Source organism: Xenopus tropicalis, chromosome 8 (assembly GCF_000004195.4).
Source record: "Xenopus tropicalis strain Nigerian chromosome 8, UCB_Xtro_10.0, whole genome shotgun sequence".
Lineage (NCBI taxonomy): Eukaryota > Metazoa > Chordata > Amphibia > Anura > Pipidae > Xenopus > Xenopus tropicalis.
Genome location: NC_030684.2, coordinates 23,965,011 through 23,988,353, shown reverse-complemented (window position 1 = coordinate 23,988,353; position 23,343 = coordinate 23,965,011). Strand labels below are relative to the sequence as shown.

The 23,343-nt window shown below is 43.1% G+C and overlaps 1 protein-coding gene across 1 annotated transcript; it reads left to right on the top strand.

The window, feature by feature from the left end:
• Positions 1-13,266: 13,266 nt before the first annotated feature.
• plp2 (proteolipid protein 2) lies at positions 13,267-23,268 on the top strand. Its single transcript, NM_001044427.1, is given in 5 exon segments — positions 13,267-13,377; positions 16,258-16,413; positions 16,931-17,026; positions 17,577-17,667; positions 22,567-23,268. Coding segments are annotated over 5 exon segments (459 nt in total). The 5' UTR covers positions 13,267-13,281; the 3' UTR covers positions 22,587-23,268.
• The last annotated feature ends 75 nt before the right edge of the window (positions 23,269-23,343 follow it).

The following is a 23,343-nucleotide window of genomic DNA, read 5'->3' as shown; positions in this document are numbered from 1 at the left end:
AAAAATGTTCGTTTCCAATCCGAATTTTTGCCATTTGGATTCGTGGATTAGTAAATCAGCCCCTTTGTGTCTGTGTTTGCCTGTATTAGAGAGTCTGTGTGTCTGTTCCAGAGAGTGTCTGTGTGTGCCTGTATTAGACTGCCTGGATGGCTTTATGTGTGTCTGCTGAACAGAATGTAAACCTATTAGGAAATATTTTCCCATTTATTGAGCACTCCGATAATAAGAAGAAAACCTTTATAAGATCTAAAAATTCATAATTACTTAAAAGACCTCTGACCATATCAATAAATGCACTGGTGCTTAAGACCCTATCAATGAACTTTCTACACCCCCTCATCTACTAAAAGCATTATAAATAAAATACTTTTTTGTGGTCATTATAAACGTACTATGGGTGGCACATAATGACTTTGCAGCGCCTCTGTTGATCTATGATGCAGGTTCTGAGGCAATTATAGGTTGAAGACTTTCCTGGTAAAGTGCTGGTTGTTGTGCTTTACTGACATCTGGGAACCCTAACATAGAAAGAATGAAAGACCAACTGCAAATTGTCTCAAAATATCACTATATGTCACACTAAGGTTTAATTTTAGAGTGAACAACCATTTTAAGGATGCACAAATCTCGAATTTTTGCTCAAATCTAGAATTTTTTTTTTTAGAATGGTTTGGTTTTGGCATTTACTTGTATCTAAATGTTATGGATTTTGTACATCCCTAACTCTAAAATCAGTATTTTTTAATACTGCCTGCCCTTTGGTTCTGAATAAACAACAAGGCTGATCCTGCTTTCAATAATAATTATATTTAAAAATAATTTTCTAAATATTTGGAAAATGTTATTATTTAAAAACAATGTATTTTGTTGGAGTTTCCCTTTAAATGTTAAAAACTTCCTAACCTCCCATTAAGCTGCCGTTACAGTGACAAGGTGTGGGCCGAATCGAAATTGAATGTCATAACCAAAAATACACAAAAGCCTCTGTTCTGTAATAGAAAATGGAGTAGCTCTTAAATTAAGTACAGCGTTATGGGTCCATCCAGTCACGAGTCATGTTATTTAGTAAGCTGACTCTGTAGAATGTATGGATTATTTACCACAGGGACAGTAGTTCTTTTTCCTAAGCTGCTACCATAGGCGTCAGAACCGGGGGTTGGGGGCCAGAGAGGCCGAAGTATAAACATCTTCTTTCAAATTCTTCCATTTCTGTTAAGAATAGTGGCCCTCTTTATGGATTCTTCAAAGATATCACAACACTCCTGTCACTGACATGAGGGGAAATAGCATGCCATGGGCATTTCTATTTATGTCAATGACAGACGACACGGTTAGGTGATGGGGTATTGGGCATGTTTCTGCTAACAGAACTATGTATAAATAAAAATATACAGGGAAGAAATGAACTGTGTGCACAATAAGCTATAACCTCATGGTATTTCCGGCCTATATGTATAAATGCAGAGTAGAAGCACACAATAATTTGTCATACTGTACTGTTTAGGGCAGTGGCAGATGGGGAGATTAGTCACCCTGCGACAAATCTTCATTGCGGGGAGATTAGTCACCCACAGCAATGAAGATTTGTCGCAGGGCGACTAACCTCCCCGTCTGCCGCTGCCCTTAAGAAAAAAAAAATCAATATGGCCGATCCCCCACGCCATATGTATAAATACAAAGAATAAATGTTCTGGGCACTTAATATACAATATCTTTAAACTGTACTGGCTAAGGGAAAATATATGGCACCCTCCACCCTTATGTATAAATACAAATACAGTGGTGTGAAAAACTATTTGCCCCCTTCCTGATTTCTTATTCTTTTGCATGTTTGTCACACTTAAATGTTTCTGCTCATCAAAAACCGTTAACTATTAGTCAAAGATAACATAATTGAACACAAAATGCAGTTTTTAAATGAAGGTTTACGTTATTAAGGGAGAAAAAAAACTCCAAATCTACATGGCCCTGTGTGAAAAAGTGATTGCCCCCCTTGTTAAAAAATAACTTAACTGTGGTTCATCAATTTCAATTTTCAATTTCAATATCAATTTCTGTAGTCACCCCCAGGCCTGATTACTGCCACACCTGTTTCAATCAAGAAATCACTTAAATAGGAGCTACCTGACACAGAGAAGTAGACCAAAAGCACCTCAAAAGCTAGACATCATGCCAAGATCCAAAGAAATTCAGGAACAAATGAGAACAAAAGTAATTGAGATCTATCAGTCTGGTAAAGGTTATAAAGCCATTTCTAAAGCTTTGGGACTCCAGCGAATCTCAGTGAGAGCCATTATCCACAAATGGCAAAAACATGGAACAGTGGTGAACCTTCCCAGGAGTGGCCGGCCAACCAAAATTACCCCAAGAGCGCAGAGACAACTCATCCGAGAGGCCACAAAATACCCCAGGACAACATCTAAAGAACTGCAGGCCTCACTTGCCTCAATTAAGGTCAGTGTTCACGACTCCACCATAAGAAAGAGACTGGGCAAAAACGGCCTGCATGGCAGATTTCCAAGGCGCAAACCACTTTTAAGCAAAAAGAACATTAAGGCTCGTCTCAATTTTGCTAAAAAACATCTCAATGATTGCCAAGACTTTTGAGAAAATACCTTGTGGACCGACGAGACAAAAGTTGAACTTTTTGGAAGGTGCGTGTCCCGTTACATCTGGCGTAAAAGTAACACAGCATTTCAGAAAAAGAACATCATACCAACAGTAAAATATGGTGGTGGTAGTGTGATGGTCTGGGGTTGTTTTGCTGCTTCAGGACCTGGAAGGCTTGCTGTGATAGATGGAACCATGAATTCTACTGTCTACCAAAAAATCCTGAAGGAGAATGTCCGGCCATCTGTTCGTCAACTCAAGCTGAAGCGATCTTGGGTGCTGCAGCAGGACAATGACCCAAAACACACCAGCAAATCCACCTCTGAATGGCTGAAGAAAAACAAAATGAAGACTTTGGAGTGGCCTAGTCAAAGTCCTGACCTGAATCCTATTGAGATGTTGTGGCATGACCTTAAAAAGGCGGTTCATGCTAGAAAACCCTCAAATAAAGCTGAATTACAACAATTCTGCAAAGATGAGTGGGCCAAAATTCCTCCAGAGCGCTGTAAAAGACTCGTTGCAAGTTATCGCAAACGCTTGATTGCAGTTATTGCTGCTAAGGGTGGCCCCACCAGTTATTAGGTTCAGGGGGCAATTACTTTTTCACACAGGGCCATGTAGGTTTGGATTTTTTTTCTCCCTAAATAATAAAAACCCTCATTTAAAAACTGCATTTTGTGTTTACTTGTGTTATCTTTGACTAATAGTTAAATGTGTTTGATGATCAGAAACATTTTGTGTGAAAAACATGCAAAAGAATAAGAAATCAGGAAGGGGGCAAATAGTTTTTCACACCACTGTATATGTGTTCTGGCACTCATAACCATTAACAGGGTATGTTTATACTGAGTTTTCAGTTTTATAACATGCAAGATTGTGGTAATATTTGTTCGTCTTTTTCTTTTTAGATATTGGAATCCTTCGCCTCAGTCCACGAATCATCTGAGCCTCCCTAATAAAGAATCATTTGAGAAAAGAAAGGTAAAATGTTATTTATTTGTTTTTCAGTGACAACTAGGACTAAAGGTCCCCATACACGGACCGATTATAGCTGCCGATATCAGTCCCTTGGACCGTTTCGGCAGCTTATTGGCCCTTGTAGGGGCAGAACTGAGGGGCCTGGCCGACCGATATCTGGCAGGTTAGAATATCCAGTCGGACCGGGGACCGCATCAATGAGCCGACTGCCCCTTTGCCGCCTGTAGAATTCGATCGTTTGGCCCCAGCTAGTAGGCACAGTGACACTCTCTTGCTAGCAGTCTGCCAATGCACGCCCCCGGTTCCCCTGTGTATACCTATAAATACGTGGATGTGAATTTGCATCTGGGAACTGGAGAAGTGCTTGCCTGAAGGCACTGTGGGTGGGAGGGGAAGGCAGACGCTTGCTAATAATTTCCCATGATGTTTAAGCACAAGCTGCTTCTTGTCAGACTGCAGTCAAGATGGTGATTGGTTTATAGTAATTCCCTTGGTAACAAACTCTGCCACTGTTTTTCTTTTTAATTTATTATGTATGGCTTAATTATAATTACATATGTCTCCAGGGATATACAAAGGCATAGCTCAAAAACAGGGTGGGACAAAGGTTCTAGGCCTTAAACCGCATGTGCACGCTGTCTAAATAAAAATTAATGAAATAACTAATATGTGATGGACAGGTAGTGTGATGAGAGGTACATACAAAACTTTACACTAAGGGGTTGGTGTTTAGTCAGTAAGTGACGTCACTTTGGAACCAAGACACTGATGCTGGCAACAGGTTTGCATGTATAGAGAGGGGCTGAAATTGTCTCACTATGCAACCATGGAACTGCCACCCTCCCTGCTGTCATTCATTTCTGTACCATTATGTGAAACACCAGAACTGGATCATTATACTGCAGAGTTAGCTTAACTGAATTCTTGAAAGGAAGTATAAGATCAGTGGCAGATGTCAAATCTTCGTTGCTGTGGGCGACTTATCTCCCCGCAATGCCATCCCACCAGTAAGAATGTTAATCGCCGGTGGGATGGCATATGCGTTGCTACGAATTGCCAAAGTTGCCTTGAGAGGAAACTTCAGGCGACTTCGGGAAATTGTAGCGATGCATATGCCATCCCACCGGCGACATGTTTGCCGATGGGACGGCATTGCGGGGAGATTAAGGTGGCCACACACGTGGCGATTTCCGATCTTACAATTGGCCACTAACCGTTCAGGGCTGAAACGGCAGATAAGGAGGTTGAAACAATAGGATTTCTACCTCCTTCTGCCGATTCAGCCCTGAAGGCAGATTTTGATCGGACGCCTTCTATGGCGCCCGATCAAAATCTTTTAACCTGGCCGATCAGCGAGTCGACCGATATCAGCAGACTCCTGCGATATCAGTCGACTCGCCGACTTGCCATACACGCACCGAATATCATACTAAACGGGGTTTCGTACGATATTATCGGTGCGTGTATGGCCAGCTTTAGTTGCCAGCGGCAACAAAGATTTGTCGCGGGGTGAATAACCTCCCCGTCTGCCACTGCCCTAATGGTTGTGACGTCACTGAAATCCAGGTCTGCTTCAGTGAATGGGTCTTGGCCAAACACCAATGAAAAAGTATTAACGCTTCTTGGGCAGCTACTACTAAATTATAATTGTATGTTAATAAACACTGACTTTTAGATAGCATATTGGACTAATTTGGTTTAATGTATCAAAATAGCTAGTCTCTCAGCCATAAAGCAGGACACAAGTGCTGTTTCCCAAGGCTGTATTTGCTTTACTATATGGGGGTTATGTAAAAAAAAAAAAAAAAAAAAAAAGCACAAAGTTTGTCCACTAGTAGTAACCCTTAGCAACTGGTTACTGGTCACCTGTTTAAATGCAAACATCTTATTAGTTGCTATGAGTTACTGCTCCTGGGCTAACGTTGTGCCTCTTATTACATATGGGGGCTGATTTACTAAGACACGATTTCGAATCCGAATTGGAAAAATTCCAATTGGAAACGAACATTTTGCGACTTTTTCGTATTTTTTGCGATTTTTTCGGCATCTTTACGATTTTTGCGTAAAAACGCGAGTTTTTCGTAGCCATTACGAAAGCTGCGCAAAGTCGCGATTTTTTCGTAGCGTTAACACTAGCGCGCAAAGTCGCGCCTTTTTCGTAGCGTTAAAACGTAAAAGGCGCGACGTTTCGCGCAAGTTTTAACGCTACGAAAAAAACGCGACTTTGCGCAACTTTCGTAATGGCTACAAAAAACTCGCGTTTTTACGCAAAAATCGTAAAGACGCCGAAAAAATCGCAAAAAATACGAAAAAATCGCAAAATTACCGATCATTACGAAAAAAACGCAATCGGACGCATTCGGCCCGTTCGTGGGTTAGTAAATGTGCCCCATGGTGTATGTGTAGTTCCCCAAGCAATGGGAAGTGAAGTAAACATTGTGAAACAGTGGCACCACACAAATAGCTAGAGGCAAGACGTTGTCGTGAAATAGTTAGCCAACGAGCTGACTGCACTACTTGTGTTCTTGTGCAATTGCAAATTCATGTCTTTGCGCTCCTTTGTGCCTACATTTAATATACATTATCATTGTTACCACTCTTTGATAATGCAGCTGCCACCTTGTGATAGCAAAAGTGCTGAAACATATCCCAATATGGCCTACAGCACACTAGACCCAATTAAAATCCAGATCCTACATGGTTATTTACCAGTGCATTTAGCTGCACCAATTTCTGAGCAACCATGCTGAATGTATCTAAAGCCAATGCAGACTGCCCATCTGGAAGAGGTCACGGGAATTTGGGGCCATATTTTAAAAAGTGAAAAAAACAAAGTGGGTGAAATGCAGAAGTTCGTTATGTCTGTGTTTACTTTATCTGATTTTGGGTGATGCTGCTATATGCTCTTTTCGAGTTTGTACAGAAGGAAGGAGCTCAGGGTATTTTATCCTACTCGGCTATTATAGGGAGATAGCACATTCCTGCACTAAGTGGGAAATGACACCTGACCTTTCCACAATGAGCTGTTACCTCTGACATCTAAACTCAGCAAAGGGTGGGGGCAGTGGGAGACCCTTATCTTTGGTGCATGAGTTCCCTCCCCTCCGGTTTGCCTATGGAGCTAATTAACTCCTTCTTGGCCACACACACACAGGCTTTCATAAGAATAATCACCTCCAAAATGGATCAGCAAATGTCAACCCAAAGCCATCTCTACCCAGGCTGGATTGGCAATCTGTTGATTCTGGCTAATGCCAGAGGGGCTGGCTGTAAGATGCCGTAGACAGTCATTATTTAGTGGGCTGGTGGGGGGCTCTTTAGGCCTCTGTGTACTTGGAATGCCATGGTCTGTTTTGACTTCTAGTCCAGACCTGCCTCTACCTGTAGGTTCCTCGCTAGCCTGGGCATTACTGTTATGTACATCTGTCATTTATATATGATCAGAGTCATTCTAACTGCTCAGATATAAAATAGGATATTATAACTTTGTAACATCACCCAGCAGCATTTACGCCCACAACTGCACTAGTTGCCAAGATGCAATCTACTGCAAACCCAGCTAAAATGTGAGTATTTAATGCCATTTGGAGCACTTGCATACCTTCAGGGCTCTATACAGGCCTGGCTCTGTGTTAGGCACCGAACTTCAGCCTATACCCAGCAGCTGCTGGTTACTTTCAGCGAAACATATTATCTGTAGCTGTGTAGTATTCTTCCATAGAAACTATTTCCTCCCACATTCCAACATAAAACATTAACATTATTATTATTAACATTTATTTATAAAGCGCCAACATATTCTGCAGCGCTGTACAATAAGTGGGTTTCATACACTGGACATACAGAGTAACATATAAAGCAATCAATAACCGATACAAGAGGTGAAGAGAGAGCCCTGCCCAAAAGAGCTTACAATCTACAAGGAGAAAGGGTTGAGACACAAGGTGTGGGAATGGGTAAGATCAGAGTTAAGCTATGTGAGAGGTGTGGCACAGGTTATTGCTTTTAGCAGCACACTGAGGTTATGTTAAACTAAATTAGGGTAAGCTTCTCTAAATAAATGTGTTTTTAGAGATCTTTTGAAGGCAGAGAGATTGGGAGAAAGTCTGACAGATTGTGGGAGCAAATTCCAGAGAAGGGCAAGCAGCCCTTGCAAAGTCTTGAATGCGATTGTGTGAGAAGGGAATGAGAGAGGATTTGAGGAGCAGGTCAGTAGAGGAGGGTAACAAGCAGGTTGGTTGGTATCTAGAGATAAGTTCAGAGATGTAGGGTGGGGCAGAGTTATGGACTGCTTTAAATGTGAGAGTCATTAGTTTGAATTTTATCCTGGATGGTAGGGGAAGCCAGTGCAGGGATTGGCAGAGTGGCATGGCAGAGGAGGAGCGGTTGGAGAGGTGTATGAGCCTGGCAGCAGTATTCATTATGGACTGGAGAGGGGACAGTCTTTGGAGGGGAAGGCCAATTAATAGAGAGTTACAGTAGTCCAGGCGAGATATGATATGAGAGTGAATAAGAATTTTGGCAGCATCTTGGGTGATAAATGATTGTATTTTGAAAATATTTCTTAGGTGAAAGTGACATGATTTGATATGGATATGAGAAGCAAAGGACAGGGCAGAATCGTGGAAGAGACACAAGTTAGAAGTTCTGGGTTGAGATTAGGAGAGGAAAGATAGATCTGAGTATCTATATATAAACCTTGTCTGTGCTTGAAAAAAGTTTAGTTTTGTCAATGTTAAAGGTACTAATAACTTTACCAATTAAAATATGGCTAAAAAACCTTATGAGAGAAAAAAAAACAAAAAACCACGTGATTCAAATAACAATTAAGTGAATTATAGAGCAGCCCTCCTCCAAACTAATCCTTTATTCCTTAAGGGGTGATAGATCTGAGTATCATCAGCATAGAGGTGGTACTGGAAGCCAAAAGAATTGATTAATTTGGCAAGTGAGGAGGTATAGAGAGAAAATAATAAGGGGCCTAGGACAGAGCCTTGAGGAACCCCGATGGAAAGAGGCAAGGGAGAAGATGATGCTCCATTGTAAGAGACACTGAAAGATCAGATGAAAAACATACAGAAAAGGTCCTTACCCTAGTGTGTGATAGGACCTTAGAGTGTAAGTTCCACTGGGGCAGAAAATCAAGAGAGAGATGTATAATCACTGTTATGTGCTATAGAATGCGTGGGGTTTACATATATATATGTATAAAGAGAGGATAATCACTACTGGGTTATACCTAGAGTTATTCTAAAGAGCCTTTGTCTTATGACATTGTACTTTCTCAGTTACTTAATCTTACAACTGCTAAGGGCCCAATGGGGCACTGACTGGGTAAACAGCATAATTACATGTTTATGGGCAGTGCTTCAGGGCATAGATTGGGGCATTAGGTTTCCTGATAAAAACACAGAGCAGAAATGGTTGTCATTTAAAATGATATTAAATCATTACTGTTCTCAATTTATTCCATTAATAAGAAAAAGTAGAAGTGTTAAGAATCACCCTATGTGGCTTAACTCTGAGGTAAAGAAGTTAATAGGGGAAAAAAAGGAAAGCTTTTAAGAAACATAAGTCAGAGGGGACATCAGCTGCGTTTAATGAATATAAACACTATAACAAGTGTTGTAAAACAGCAATCCGGAAGGCAAAGATAGAAAATGAGGAGCGCATTGCGGCAGAGGCCAAGACTAACCCCAACAAGTTTTTTAAGTATATTAATAGTAAAAAGATGCAGGTTGAGGGTGTGGCCCCATTGAGTTATAGTAACAATATGGTTACAGCGGATACAGAAAAGGCAGATGTGCTTAACCAGTTCTTTTCTTTTGTGTATACAGTAGAGGAGCCAGTGGGCCAAGACCCACCCAAGAGCTGCACTGTTGCTTCAACTCCAACTACACAGTGGTTGACACAGGATATGGTGCTTAAAGGGTTACACAAGATAAATGTGAACAAGGCACCTGGGCCAGATGGAATACACCCTCGGGTACTGAGAGAGCTAGGGGCAGAATTACTGTGGCCCTTGTTTCTGATATTCTCCGACTCGCTTTCATCAGGTATGGTACCTAGGGATTGGAAGAAGGCGAATGTCATTCCTATATTTAAAAAGGGAGTAAGATCTCAGCCTGGCAATTATAGGCCTGTAAGTTTGACATCCGTGGTGGGCAAGTTATTTGAAGGCTTGTTAAGGGATCACATACAGTGGTGTGAAAAACTATTTGCCCCCTTCCTGATTTCTTATTCTTTTGCATGTTTGTCACACAAAATGTTTCTGATCATCAAACACATTTAACTATTAGTCAAAGATAACACAAGTAAACACAAAATGCAGTTTTTAAATGAGGGTTTTTATTATTTAGGGAGAAAAAAAATCCAAACCTACATGGCCCTGTGTGAAAAAGTAATTGCCCCCTGAACCTAATAACTGGTTGGGCCACCCTTAGCAGCAATAGCTGCAATCAAGCGTTTGCGATAACTTGCAACGAGTCTTTTACAGCGCTCTGGAGGAATTTTGGCCCACTCATCTTTGCAGAATTGTTGTAATTCAGCTTTATTTGAGGGTTTTCTAGCATGAACCACCTTTTTAAGGTCATGCCACAACATCTCAATAGGATTCAGGTCAGGACTTTGACTAGGCCACTCCAAAGTCTTCATTTTGTTTTTCTTCAGCCATTCAGAGGTGGATTTGCTGGTGTGTTTTGGGTCATTGTCCTGCTGCAGCACCCAAGATCGCTTCAGCTTGAGTTGACAAACAGATGGCCGGACATTCTCCTTAGAATTCTCCAGTAGAATTCATGGTTCCATCTATCACAGCAAGCCTTCCAGGTCCTGAAGCAGCAAAACAACCCCAGACCATCACACTACCACCACCATATTTTACTGTTAGTATGATGTTCTTTTTCTGAAATGCTGTGTTACTTTTACGCCAGATGTAACGGGACACGCACCTTCCAAAAAGTTCAACTTTTGTCTCGTCGGTCCACAAGGTATTTTCTCAAAAGTCTTGGCAATCATTGAGATGTTTTTTAGCAAAATTGAGACGAGCCATAATGTTCTTTTTGCTTAAAAGTGGTTTGCGCCTTGGAAATCTGCCATGCAGGCCGTTTTTGCCCAGTCTCTTTCTTATGGTGGAGTCGTGAACACTGACCTTAATTGAGGCAAGTGAGGCCTGCAGTTCTTTAGATGTTGTCCTGGGGTCTTTTGTGGCCTCTCGGATGAGTTGTCTCTGCGCTCTTGGGGTAATTTTGGTTGGCCGGCCACTCCTGGGAAGGTTCACCACTGTTCCATGTTTTGCCATTTGTGGATAATGGCTCTCACTGTGGTTCGCTGCAGTCCCAAAGCTTTAGAAATGGCTTTATAACCTTTACCAGACTGATAGATCTCAATAACTTTTGTTCTCATTTGTTCCTGAATTTCTTTGGATCTTGGCATGATGTCTAGCTTTTGAGGTGCTTTTGGTCTACTTCTCTGCGTCAGGTAGCTCCTATTTAAGTGATTTCTTGATTGAAACAGGTGTGGCAGTAATCAGGCCTGGGGGTGACTACAGAAATTGAACATTGAATTGATAAACCACAGTTAAGTTATTTTTTAACAAGGGGGGCAATCACTTTTTCACACAGGGCCATGTAGATTTGGAGTTTTTTTTCTCCCTTAATAACGTAAACCTTCATTTAAAAACTGCATTTTGTGTTCAATTATGTTATCTTTGACTAATAGTTAACGGTTTTTGATGAGCAGAAACATTTAAGTGTGACAAACATGCAAAAGAATAAGAAATCAGGAAGGGGGCAAATAGTTTTTCACACCACTGTACAAAATTATGTACTGGAGAATGCCATTATGAGCAGTAATCAACATGGCTTTATGAAGGACAGGTCATGTCAGACCAATTTAATTGCTTTTTATGATGAGGTAAGTAAGAAGCTGGACAGTGGGGATGCAGTAGATTTAATCTGTTTGGATTTTGCCAAAGCATTTGATACCGTTCCCCACAAACGACTGCTTTCTAAAATAAGGTCTATTGGTCTTAGTGAAGTCGTTTGCACATGGATAGAAAACTGGCTACAGGATCGGGTACAGAGGGTGGTTGTTAATGGTACATTCTCTACTTGGAATAAGGTTCTCAGTGGGGTCCCACAGGGTTCTGTACTGGGTCCACTTTTGTTTAACTTGTTCATAAATGACTTAGGGGAGGGTATTATAAGTAATGTATCAGTGTTTGCAGATGACACAAAACTCTGCAGACCAGTCAATTCTATCCAGGATGTGACATCCCTGCAGCAGGATCTTGACCAACTGGCAATCTGGGCGGCTAAGTGGCAGATGAGATTTAATGTGGATAAATGTAAGGTCATGCACCTGGGATGTAACAATATGCAGCCACTTATACCCTTAATGGTACTGCACTAGGCAAATCCATAATGGAGAAGGACCTTGGAGTCCTTGTAGATAATAAACTTGGCTGTAGCAAGCAATGCCAGGCAGCAGCTGCAAGGGCAAACAAGGTTTTGAGCTGTATTAACAGGGGTATAGATTCATGGGAAGAGTGGGTTATTCTTCCCCTTTACAGAGCGCTGGTAAGGCCCCATCTAGAATATGCTGTTCAGTTTTGGTCTCCAGTGCTCAAACGGGACATTACTGAGTTAGAGAGGGTCCAGAGAAGGGCAACTAAGCTGGTAAAGGGTATGGAAAGTCTCAGTTATGAAGAAAGACTGACCAAGTTGGGTCTGTTTACACTGGAGAAGAGGTGCTTAAGAGGTGACATGATAACTATGTATAAATACATAAGGGGAGCATATAATAACCTTTCTAATGTTTTATTTACCAGTAGGTCCTTCCAACGGACACGAGGGCACCCACTCGGTTTAGAAGAAGGGATTTTCCATTTAAATATTCGGAAAGCATTTTTTACTGTGAGAGCTGTGAAGTTCTGGAAATTCCTCCCCGAATCAATCGTGCGGCTGATACATTATATAGCTTTAAGAAGGGGCTGGATGGATTCTTAGCAAGTGAGGGAATACAGGGTTATGGGAGATAGCTCTTACAAGTTGATCCGATTGCCATCTTGGAGTCAGGAGGGAATTTTTTCCCCTCTGCAGCAAATTAGAGAGGCTTCAGATGGGGTTTTTTGCCTTCCTCTGGATCAACTAGTAGTTAGGAAGGTTATATATAGTCATTATGGTTAAACGTGATGGACATATGTCTTTTTTCAACCCAATTTACTATGTTAATATGAAAATTGTCTTATTCCCCAAACTTTGGAGGGGCCTTGAAATAGGTTGCCCTAAACCTTGGGAGTAAGACAAGTTGAATGACTGAGGTATTTATAAGCCTGAGCACTGACTAGGCTCCTTACACCATTTCCCCACCCAGCCATCACTGCCCAGATGTGATAGGGCCTTTCTCCTGTAGTTACCCACCCCCCACAAGTCTCCACTATGAGATTTTTGTACAAGAGATCTACTAAGTGCCCAGACCCAGCCTGCGCCCCCCTGCCTGTCTCTTTCTCTCCAAGGGGAGTGGCACAGCCGTGGCACTGACTCTACTCCATGCCCCAACCCCTTTCTCCATACACGGAATGGCAGCTGGTGGGAAGCAGACACACCCTGTATCCAGCCCACAGCAGCACATTGTACCCGCCCAGTGACAGCTCCCCTCACAGACTCGCATCGCTCCCCACGCAGGGTGGCAAACATGTCCGACTCCGGACCCCAGGGCGGTGAGAGCTGCATGAGCCTGTTCCGCGCCTACCTGCGCACAAGGAAAGGGATCATCCTCGCCGCTGAGACAGTAAGAGACGGACGGGCGGCGCGCCCCTGCACCCACTACTCCCTTACCTGTTACCGCTTGTCACTTTGCTTGCTCTCTTGGTGTGGCCCTTGCTTTTGCCTGCTCCCTGCCTTTCTGCACTCCCATGTGAACTTTGGCACAAAATAACAGAGAAGGAGGACCGCCAATGGCTTTGAAGTCGCAACTGCTGCAGAACCTCTTGGGCGAGTGGTAAGGGAGAATGCACGGTGAACAGCACAGCTAGGAGAGACTACTGATTCCAAAGAGGTTCTGCAGTAGCTGTACGGGCCACAGGGGGTATACAGGGTAGAAGTGTACGGTGGAAACTTTAGCTCTATGTTCCGTTTATCCACTAGGGGATCCCAAAAGCTGCTCTATTACTGGACGCAAGGACACATGGGTTTTCTGATTGGTCCTGTAGCTGCTCCATTGATGCCAGTATATTGCGTTAGAGATCCAGATGCCAGTTGATACCCCTTGTAAGCAGAAGCCCTGCTTTATGGCTGAGATTCTAGCTATCTGTATAACAGAGCATTCTGTCACAGTGGCACAGATCCTATCTGATCCCCCCATTGTAAGCAGCAGTCCTGCCCTGCTTTATGGCTGAGATTCTAGCTATCTGTATAACAGAGCATTCTGTCACAGTGGCACAGATCCTATCTGATCCCCCCATTGTAAGCAGCAGTCCTGCCCTGCTTTATGGCTGAGATTCTAGCTATCTGTATAACAGAGCATTCTGTCACAGTGGCACAGATCCTATCTGATCCCCCCCATTGTAAGCAGCAGTCCTGCCCTGCTTTATGGCTGAGATTCTAGCTATCTGTATAACAGAGCATTCTGTCACAGTGGCACAAATCCTATCTGCAGGGGCGCTGCTACCATGAGATGAGTTGAGACATTTGCCTCAGGCGGCAGCAGACAAGGAGAAGGAAAGGCAAAGTCACTTGGGGGTGCCAAAATGTTAGGCACCCCCAAGTGACTTAAATCGCCTACCTTGTACCCGGGGAGAACAGCACCAGCCCGGGGTAGCTGCAGCGCTTCCTCCTTCCTGTTCGCTCGCGCACATGCCCAGTGGAGTGAGGAGTGGAACTTTAACAGAGAAGTCGGCTTTTAACTTTACTGCGCATGCGCGACCGCTGGCATTTGCCGGAAAAGGAAGGAGGAAGCGCTCACTACAGCTACCCCGGGCTGGTGCCGTTTTCTCTTAACAGGGGCACCAGCCCGGGGTAAAAGGTAGGCGATTTAAGTCACTTGGGGGTGCCTAACATTTTGGCACCCCAAGTGACTTTGCCTTTCATTCTCCTTTAAATCAGAATTTTGGCTCTTCAAGGACACTCTCTGCACTAGCAATCCGTACCCCCCACGCCCCCCTCTGACACATTAAAGCTACATGTGAGGAGGGCGGCATCAACTTGGCAGCCAGGACCCCTGATACGGCGCTGCCTACCTGATACCCTTTGCTGAGATTCTACCTAGTTAAATTGCTACTGAACTACAACTTTCAGCATCCACTGACAGCCTGATGGGAGTTGTGCTTCTCTAACAGCTGCTGTGCCATTTTAGGGGTTCTCTTGCTTCCATCAGAAGAAAAAAATAAATGTAACTGATATTATGCACAGACAGTAACCTTACTATACCCCTTACTCACACACACGCTTATAGACACACACAGAACCGCAGGAAGGAATGAGTAATCCAACAGCAGTCAGTGCCTTCCTGACACACCCTAGACACACGGGTTCTGTATAGTTTAGCCAGAGCGGCTTGGTGCTGCACATTTATGGGCACATCTGGCCAGTATGTGTGTATATTCTATATGTCAGTGTGGCACAACACAGCTCTCACTTAGCCTTCCACTTTTGGTTTGTTCACATTTGTTCAGCAGCTAACCCCTTCCTGCTTGAGCCCTTTAGTCATTCACTATGTAACCCCTTCCTGCCTGAGCCCTACAGCCAGTCACTATGAAATCAATTTCTGTGTGAGCCCTACAACCAATCACTGCAAAACCCCTTCTTGTCTGAGCCCTGCGAACAATCACTCTGTAACCCCTTCCTGCCTGAGCCATACAGCCAATCACTATGTAACCCCTTCCTGCCTGAGCCCTACAGCCAGTCACTATGAAATCAATTTCTGTTTGAGCCCTACAACTAATCACTGCAAAACCCCTTCTTGTCTGAGCCCTGCGAACAATCACTCTGTAACCCCTTCCTGCCTGAACCCTACTGCCAATCACTGTGAAACCCTATCTTGTCTGAGCCCTACAGACAATCAGTGTGAAACACCTTCCTGCCTGAGCCCTACCACCAATCACTGTGAAACCTGTTTCTGTCTGAACCCTGCAAAAAATTACTATGTAACCCCTTCCTGCCTGAGCCCTACAGACAATCAGTGTGAAACACCTTCCTGCCTGAGCCCTACCACCAATCACTGTGAAACCTGTTTCTGTCTGAACCCTGCGAAAAATTACTATGTAACCCCTTCCTGCCTGAGCCTTACAGCCAATCACTGTGAAACCCTATCTTGTCTGAGCCCTTCCACCAATCAATGTGAAACCCCTTCCTGTCTGAGCCATGCAAAAAATAACTATGTAACCCCTTTCTGCCTGACCTCTACAGATAATCATTTTATTGATCTTCATTTTAGATCCCTACAGCGAGTCATTGTTTAACCAATTCCTTCCAGATTCCTATAGCAACCCTACACATGGGTCTAATCCAAATGTGGTGTTCGACCCCGGGGGCTAATGTTCGGATCAGCCTTACTTGGGTAGCCAAACTGGGACAAGAGCAGATCTACAGATGCCAGAGGGACATTTGTGCAGGGCTTTCTGTATAATATCTTTATCCCCAATGTCCTGACTGAGTGCTCTTCTGCTTGCAGGTGCTGTGCTTTGTGATCGTGGTGTGTTATGGAGCCTCCAATGTCGCCGGGTACCTCGCAGTCGCTGTCATTGAACTCGTCTTCTGCATCATATATTTTTTTGTCTTTGCGGGCAAATATGATACACAGCTGACTTTCATTCACTGGGGATGGAGCGTGAGTACTGCTTGTACCATTATCCTGGTGCTGGGGTGGGGGGGGGATAGTATTTAAGGGCAGAAACAAAACAATAAACAAAGTTACCCAGAATTAAGCATTTTAAACCATAACTCCAACATAATTGTGGCCACAAGGGGGAGTTGCAAATCAGATGCAGATTATGTAGGACCAGGCTCGGACTTTCAATCTGTTGATTGTGGCAAATGCCAGAGGGGCTGCTGGCATTGATGGTGACTATTTATTGAGCTGATGGTTGGGCTGTTTGGGTTACTTTGTACTTGAAATTCTATTTATAATCCCAGTACTGACCTGATAGGCACCAGTGCCAAGTTCAATTATACAGAAGTGCAAGGAGCAGCTTTGGACACAAGCCTTTTTATTGAATGGCATTGGCCTGTGAGCAACTGCTTTTATTTGTGCTTGACCACAATTTGCAGTTGTAAATAAGTCTTATAATGTTTGTTTGATATTTAGTGCCAATTTGGTTGTAACTCTTCTTTTTGCCTGTGTTCAGGATTTCCTGCGTTGTGCCATCGCATGCCTTCTTTTCCTCATCACGTCGCTTATCACGTTGCTCAGTCGTAGCGATGGGGCTGGCATAGCAGGAGCGGTAAGTAACTGTCCAGATCTGCTGTAATTGGTTCTAAATCCAGCTGTTTTGAGAGGCTAGATTCAGTACCAAGAGAGAGAATTACTGAGGCTAGTGTGCTCCAGACAGACCAACAATATGGGCTGCATGCCTAGAACTCCAAGGCAAGGTGACACAGTAAAATCACTTAGGGCAGCAAAAGTAATAAATATCAATCAATTACTCAATGCACACCTAGTAACCACAAAAAGGCAGCAAATGGTATGTTTAACATATAATGCTCTTTATATGGTAAATATTCACAAAACAGTAAATACAATTACAATGCATTATATACATACCACCAGTTGGAAAAAATGTAATATACAGAAAAAGCAGACGTGTGGATTGAGAGCACAGTCCTTTGTCAAGGGGATTTTGTTTTTTCTGTATATTACATTTTGTCCAACTGGTGGTATGTATATACAGGTATATATATATATATACTGTATATATATATATATATAATATATGAGCAGCTAACCACATCCCTACCCTGGTCATTTTTTGACATTGATCTTTTTCTTGGCAGGTTTTTGGACTTTTAGCTGGAATCCTATTTGGTTATGATGGATACATGACTATACCACTGCTGAGAAAACCCCATGCAGCAGTTCCAACAGGTAAGATGCTGCCTTGCTTAAGGACCAGAAAGGGCATTATTTATGGTCATTAAAATATTGCAATTAATCCTTTGCTGTTTTATGGCTAAGATTCTAGCTTTCTGTATAACAGAGCATTGTATCACAGTTGCACAGATCCTATCTGATACCCAGTGTAAGTAGCAGTCCTGTGCTGCTTTATGGCTGAGATTCTAGCTACCTGTATAACAGAGCATTCTGTCACAGTGGCACAGATCCTATCTGATACCCAGTGTAAGTAGCAGTCCTGCCCTGCTTTATGGCTGAGATTCTAGCTACCTGTATAACAGAGCATTCTGTCACAGGGGTATAGATCCAATTTGATACCCCTTTTAAGCAGCAGTTCTGCCCTGCTTTATGGCAGATATTCTAGCTTTCTGTATAACAGAGCATTCTGTCACAGTGGCACAGATCCTATCTGATACCCATTGTAAGCAGCAGCCCTGTCCTGCTTTATGGCTGAGATTCTAGCTTTCTGTATAACAGAGCATTCTGTCACAGTGGCACAGATCCTATCTGATCCCCCCCCATTGTAAGCAGCAGTCCTGTCCTGCTTTATGGCTGAGATTCTAGCTACCTGTATAACAGAGCATTCTGTCACAGTGGCACAGATCCTATCTGATACCCAGTGTAAGTAGCAGTCCTGCCCTGCTTTATGGCTGAGATTCTAGCTACCTGTATAACAGAGCATTCTGTCACAGGGGTATAGATCCAATTTGATACCCCTTTTAAGCAGCAGTTCTGCCCTGCTTTATGGCAGATATTCTAGCTTTCTGTATAACAGAGCATTCTGTCACAGTGGCACAGATCCTATCTGATACCCATTGTAAGCAGCAGCCCTGTCCTGCTTTATGGCTGAGATTCTAGCTTTCTGTATAACAGAGCATTCTGTCACAGTGGCACAGATCCTATCTGATCCCCATTGTAAGCAGCAGTCCTGTCCTGCATTATGGTGGAGATTCTAGCTACCTGTATAACAGAGCATTCTGTCACAGTGGTATGGATCCAGTCTGATACCCCTTTTTAAGCAGCAGTTCTGCCCTGCTTTATGGCTGAGATTCTAGGTTTCTGTATAACAGAGCATTCTGTCGTAGTGGCACAGATCCTATCTGATACCCATTGTAAGCAGCAGTCCTGTCCTGCTTTATGGCTGAGGTTTAGCTACTTGTATAACAGAGCATTCTGTCACAGTGGTATAGATCCAGTCTGATACCTCATTTAAGCAGCAGTCCTGCCCTGCTTTATGCCTAAGGGCAAGGGCAAACGTGGTGTATTGTCACCCTGCAGATAAGCAACAAGCTGACAATCTGCCCCAATTCTTTTAGTTTTGCCTGCACCCGAAAACATTGAATCCACCCGGGTGCAGGCACGCACAGCCAACATCTACCAACAAACTTGATACTTTGCCGCTGGCTGACAATATACCCTGTGTGTACTTGCCCTAAGATTCTAGTTGTCAGAGAATTCAGACCATAACTGCAATATGTCCTAACTGATACCCACTGTTTTTCATCACTAAAACAAGACAAGACAGCTAAGCAATGCACAGGAAATAACTCCACTGCAGTTCTATATGCAAATTAATAAAACTTTGTTAAATGTACAGGTATATTAAAAAGAAGCATTTTCAGATGTGGGCATTCCTTTATCATATGGTTCTCCACCCAAAAGCAAATGTGCCAGATACAGAGTGTGTAAATACAGAGTAAATGAGAAGTGGGTGGAGTTGCTGGAATGGTAGGTGAGATAAGGAGTGTTATAAAGGATGATTGAAGTATACATTTTTATGGATATGTGGGTTATGGAGTGGCAGTGCTGGAAAGCAGGGTGTGTGTTTGCAAGGCATATAGAGCCAGAAAGAGAATTTGGGTGCGGTTCCTGAGAGGGTGTGGGTGGTTGGGGTGGCTATGAGGGAGGAGTGCATGTAGCATATTACAATCGGAAAGCAGAAGAGTCATGCTGGGGTGGGCTTTGAGTAACATCATCTTGAATGGGAACAGAAATGGGAGTAAATTGGAGGGGTTTCTCGAAGCAGATGGCATGGAGACTGACCTTGGCAGTGGTTGAAGGCTGAAAGGGGTATGGGGAGTAAGGGCAAATCAGTAAGGGCTCCAGTAAAAGAAGTGATAAGTGCAGGAGTGAGTGCTTGTCTGGGAGATCAGCTTGTATTCTGCCATTGCTGTGTAGCAACAGGAATGTGGCCCAAGTCACAAAATCAGCACTGAGAATGTGAGGCTCTTGGTCAGTGGCTCCCAAATTGTGGGGCCTGGAGCAGCAGCTGGGGGTGCTAAATTAAAGTCCAGTTAGCTATTGGAAAGCATAGCTATTATATTAAGCCCCAGAAAATTAACATCAGGAAACAGGTATCTGGGGGTATTTGCTTCTTTGCTGGATCTATAGCTGTGGGAACCCTCACTCCCACAAGTGATATATGTGGGGAAGTAGAGATCTATCTCTACTTCCCCACAGATATTCAACCACAGCTTTTACTGCAACATAAGGGTAAAGAGCATCTCTATTACTTGTAGGAGTAGAGAGATGGGGAGAAATGTAGATCTGAGATTCCCATACTCACTAGTTCCTAAATGAGTACATGTAATAAAATATCCATTTTACTGGCCAAAACATATTGCCATCTGGTCATTATCTAATCAGGGCTTGGCTCTTTATTGGGCCAAAGTCAGCATGCAGTCAGTCTTTTGCAGACAGAATTCCCTGGTCACCAGGTAATATACAGTTGTTCCACTATTAAGGTGGTCACGTCAGGGACTGGGCCATTCAAGTGGCTGCAATTCTGCTGTTTAACAGACTGGAAACCATTGACAAATGATCTCTCTTGAGACACTATAACTTATTTCCCATTGGCTGCATTCACTACAACTTCTTATGTTGCATTTTCCCATGGAGAGCAAAAACAGAACATTATTTGTAGCCACTAGAGGTGCTGTGCTACTGCTTATGCAAAACACTTGTGCGTATAAAAGGATTTTATTATGTACTTAACATATAAACCATATACAGAAACATATTATAGATATAAATATAATTAATCTTTAATGGAGGCAAAACAATCTATTGGGTTTAATTCTCTGTGACTCCTCACTTGGTTACCGCTCTCTCTGCTCCTTGCAGAGGCAGGTGGCACCCCCAGCCCCTCTGGGAGTTCCTAACACAGGCAGGCAGCCTTTCTGCTCTGTGCCGTGCTCTGAGAGACCTTTGAGCCGGTTACAACTCCCTCTGAGTCCCACTTCTCTCCTGTGTAATCCCACAGCCCTTTTTATTTGCTGCTCACCTGCAGCCTAATCAGGCAGCTACCTACAGCTGGCCAAATCAAAATGCTAAACTGGAGTATGGAATAGAGAACCCTCCATTTACTCCAGGATTCACCTGTCCGGCTTTTCCTAATCCACTTGCATGAAAACAGCATTAGCTGCTGCCAAACCAGGCATTTTCCCTGGTGCTACATGTATCCCACCTTTAATATTAGTGGAAAATACACCAAACGGTATTCTTACTGCTTGTATCTCTCACAACATATATATAAAAGGAGCAGAGAAGAGCACAGCCCATCAACATATAGTCAGCTGCCCGGGTGCAGGTATAAAAGCATGTACAGAGAGAGTACTGCACTCACTGGGATTTCATGTTAGGCTGATGCCACACGTGGCGTTTTTCCGCTGCGTATTTTCTAATTCTCTTGGCGGCTGAAACGCGCCCGATATCATCATCCATAGAAATAACTTGAAAAGACTTGAAGCAAACCACACAACGCGGAAATACGCTAGAAAACGCCTTAGGCAGCTGCCAGACCTAGCGGAAATACGCGGCGTTTTTTGCTATTTCGCACCATGGAAACGGGATTTGCTTACGTCACCAGTACTAGGCTGAAAAACGCCATAGTCAGGGGCTGTGTGGCTTGTGCGGCGTTTTTAGGCTGAGAAAAAACGCAGCGGAAAAACGCCACGTGTGGCATCAGCCTAAGAAACAAATACAAAAGTATTTATTTTTCTTTTGATAAAACTTACACGAAGTCCCAGCAAATGCAGTACCCTCTATATATAGCAGAACATTACATTTTACTATAATGACAAGGCAAGCAGTTTTGGGCCTAAGGGAATAAACATATTTTTAATAAAAAAATATAAATATATTCGCTGTTGGCTATTTATAAATAGAATAAAAAATAAGTGCACGTATATATAGTAGGAGTTAGATTCAATTTCCATGCAGCCAAATGAGCAAACGAGGGCTAACTAGGCTTGTAGGCATTCTGTAATGGCTATCTGCCTGACCTCACATGGGCCATCTGTACCACATAACCTATCATATAACCAGTTTCAAGTCTCCAGGCTAGTGCATTCCATTTAATATCTCCGATCTGTACATGTGCTAGACCTGTCTATTAAGCTGGACATGCTGGGGCTGACCATATCACACGAACCCTGGACGTTATGTAAAGCAAGCACTTTCCACTTTAGCAAGTGAATCCCACCAGGTCCAGACTGAGATTCAAAATAGGCCCTGGCATTAGAGGTACCCAGAGGCCCAAACACCCCCACCAGCTTATTATCTGTGCCTGTCTATGGCATTTTACAGCAGCCCCTCTGGCATTTGCCACCATCTACAGTCCAGGCCTGGGTAATGACTATACATGTCAATGGATGACAGCTGTGTGCAGGGAAGGGTAGCTGGATCTCTGCTTTCTTCCCTTAGACAAACACAGTGAGTGACCTGCCCCTCTGTACACAATCATGCTCTGAATGTATCTGCCACTGCCCCAAGGTGGGCAGAAGCTCTAGGCCAAGGCATCTCATTACAAAATAAGTCTCCATGTTGCATTTATACCATCTCTCTCTCTCTTTTTTTTTTTTTTTTTTGCAGAACACCTGGAAGGAGTCTAACCCCTGGTGCTATGGACAGGAAACCTCCCTTACATAAGAAACATGCCTTAGCCCTCCAATGCAGCCGCCGGTAATGAAGCAGCAGGGCCTTTCCTCAGAGATCATTACAACGCACTTGTCTAGGCCAGCCTGCAAGCTGTTGTTGCACTACGACTTCCAGTTTCCCATAACTCGGAGTTGCAGTACCACATAGGCTGGAATTTCCTGCTCTACACGCCTGCGTGTTAAAGCAGCGGTGAGCATGTATGTGTGTGTATATATATATATAAGTACAGATTAGGGAGCACTCCATCAGCCATTTATCAATACCCGGGTGCCAGAGCTAAAAAATAAAATAGAAGTTATAAAGTGACAGCACTCGCAGGGTTTTACACAATATAGCAAAAAAATAACAAAATGGTAAATGAAAAAAGTGAGGTTTTATTGATCCTACGTTTCAGTTCCCTACTGGAACCTTCGTCAGGGATCCCTGAGAGCTGTCACTTTGTAACTTATATATATATATATATATATATTATATATATATATATGACAGGGTGCAAGTGCTAAATGAAAGCATGGATGAAAGGTTTTCGCGGCTTGATAACTATCACTAAACGACTTTGTCACCATTAGCTAGATGTTTACTTGAGCTTTTATATTTTATATTACTATTCTCACAAACAATAAAACTTGTGAATTACTTGACAGTGTGTTCAGTGCGAGAATGGAAGAGCCAAGTCGTGGGCAAACACAGCCACCACAAACAATAGAATGT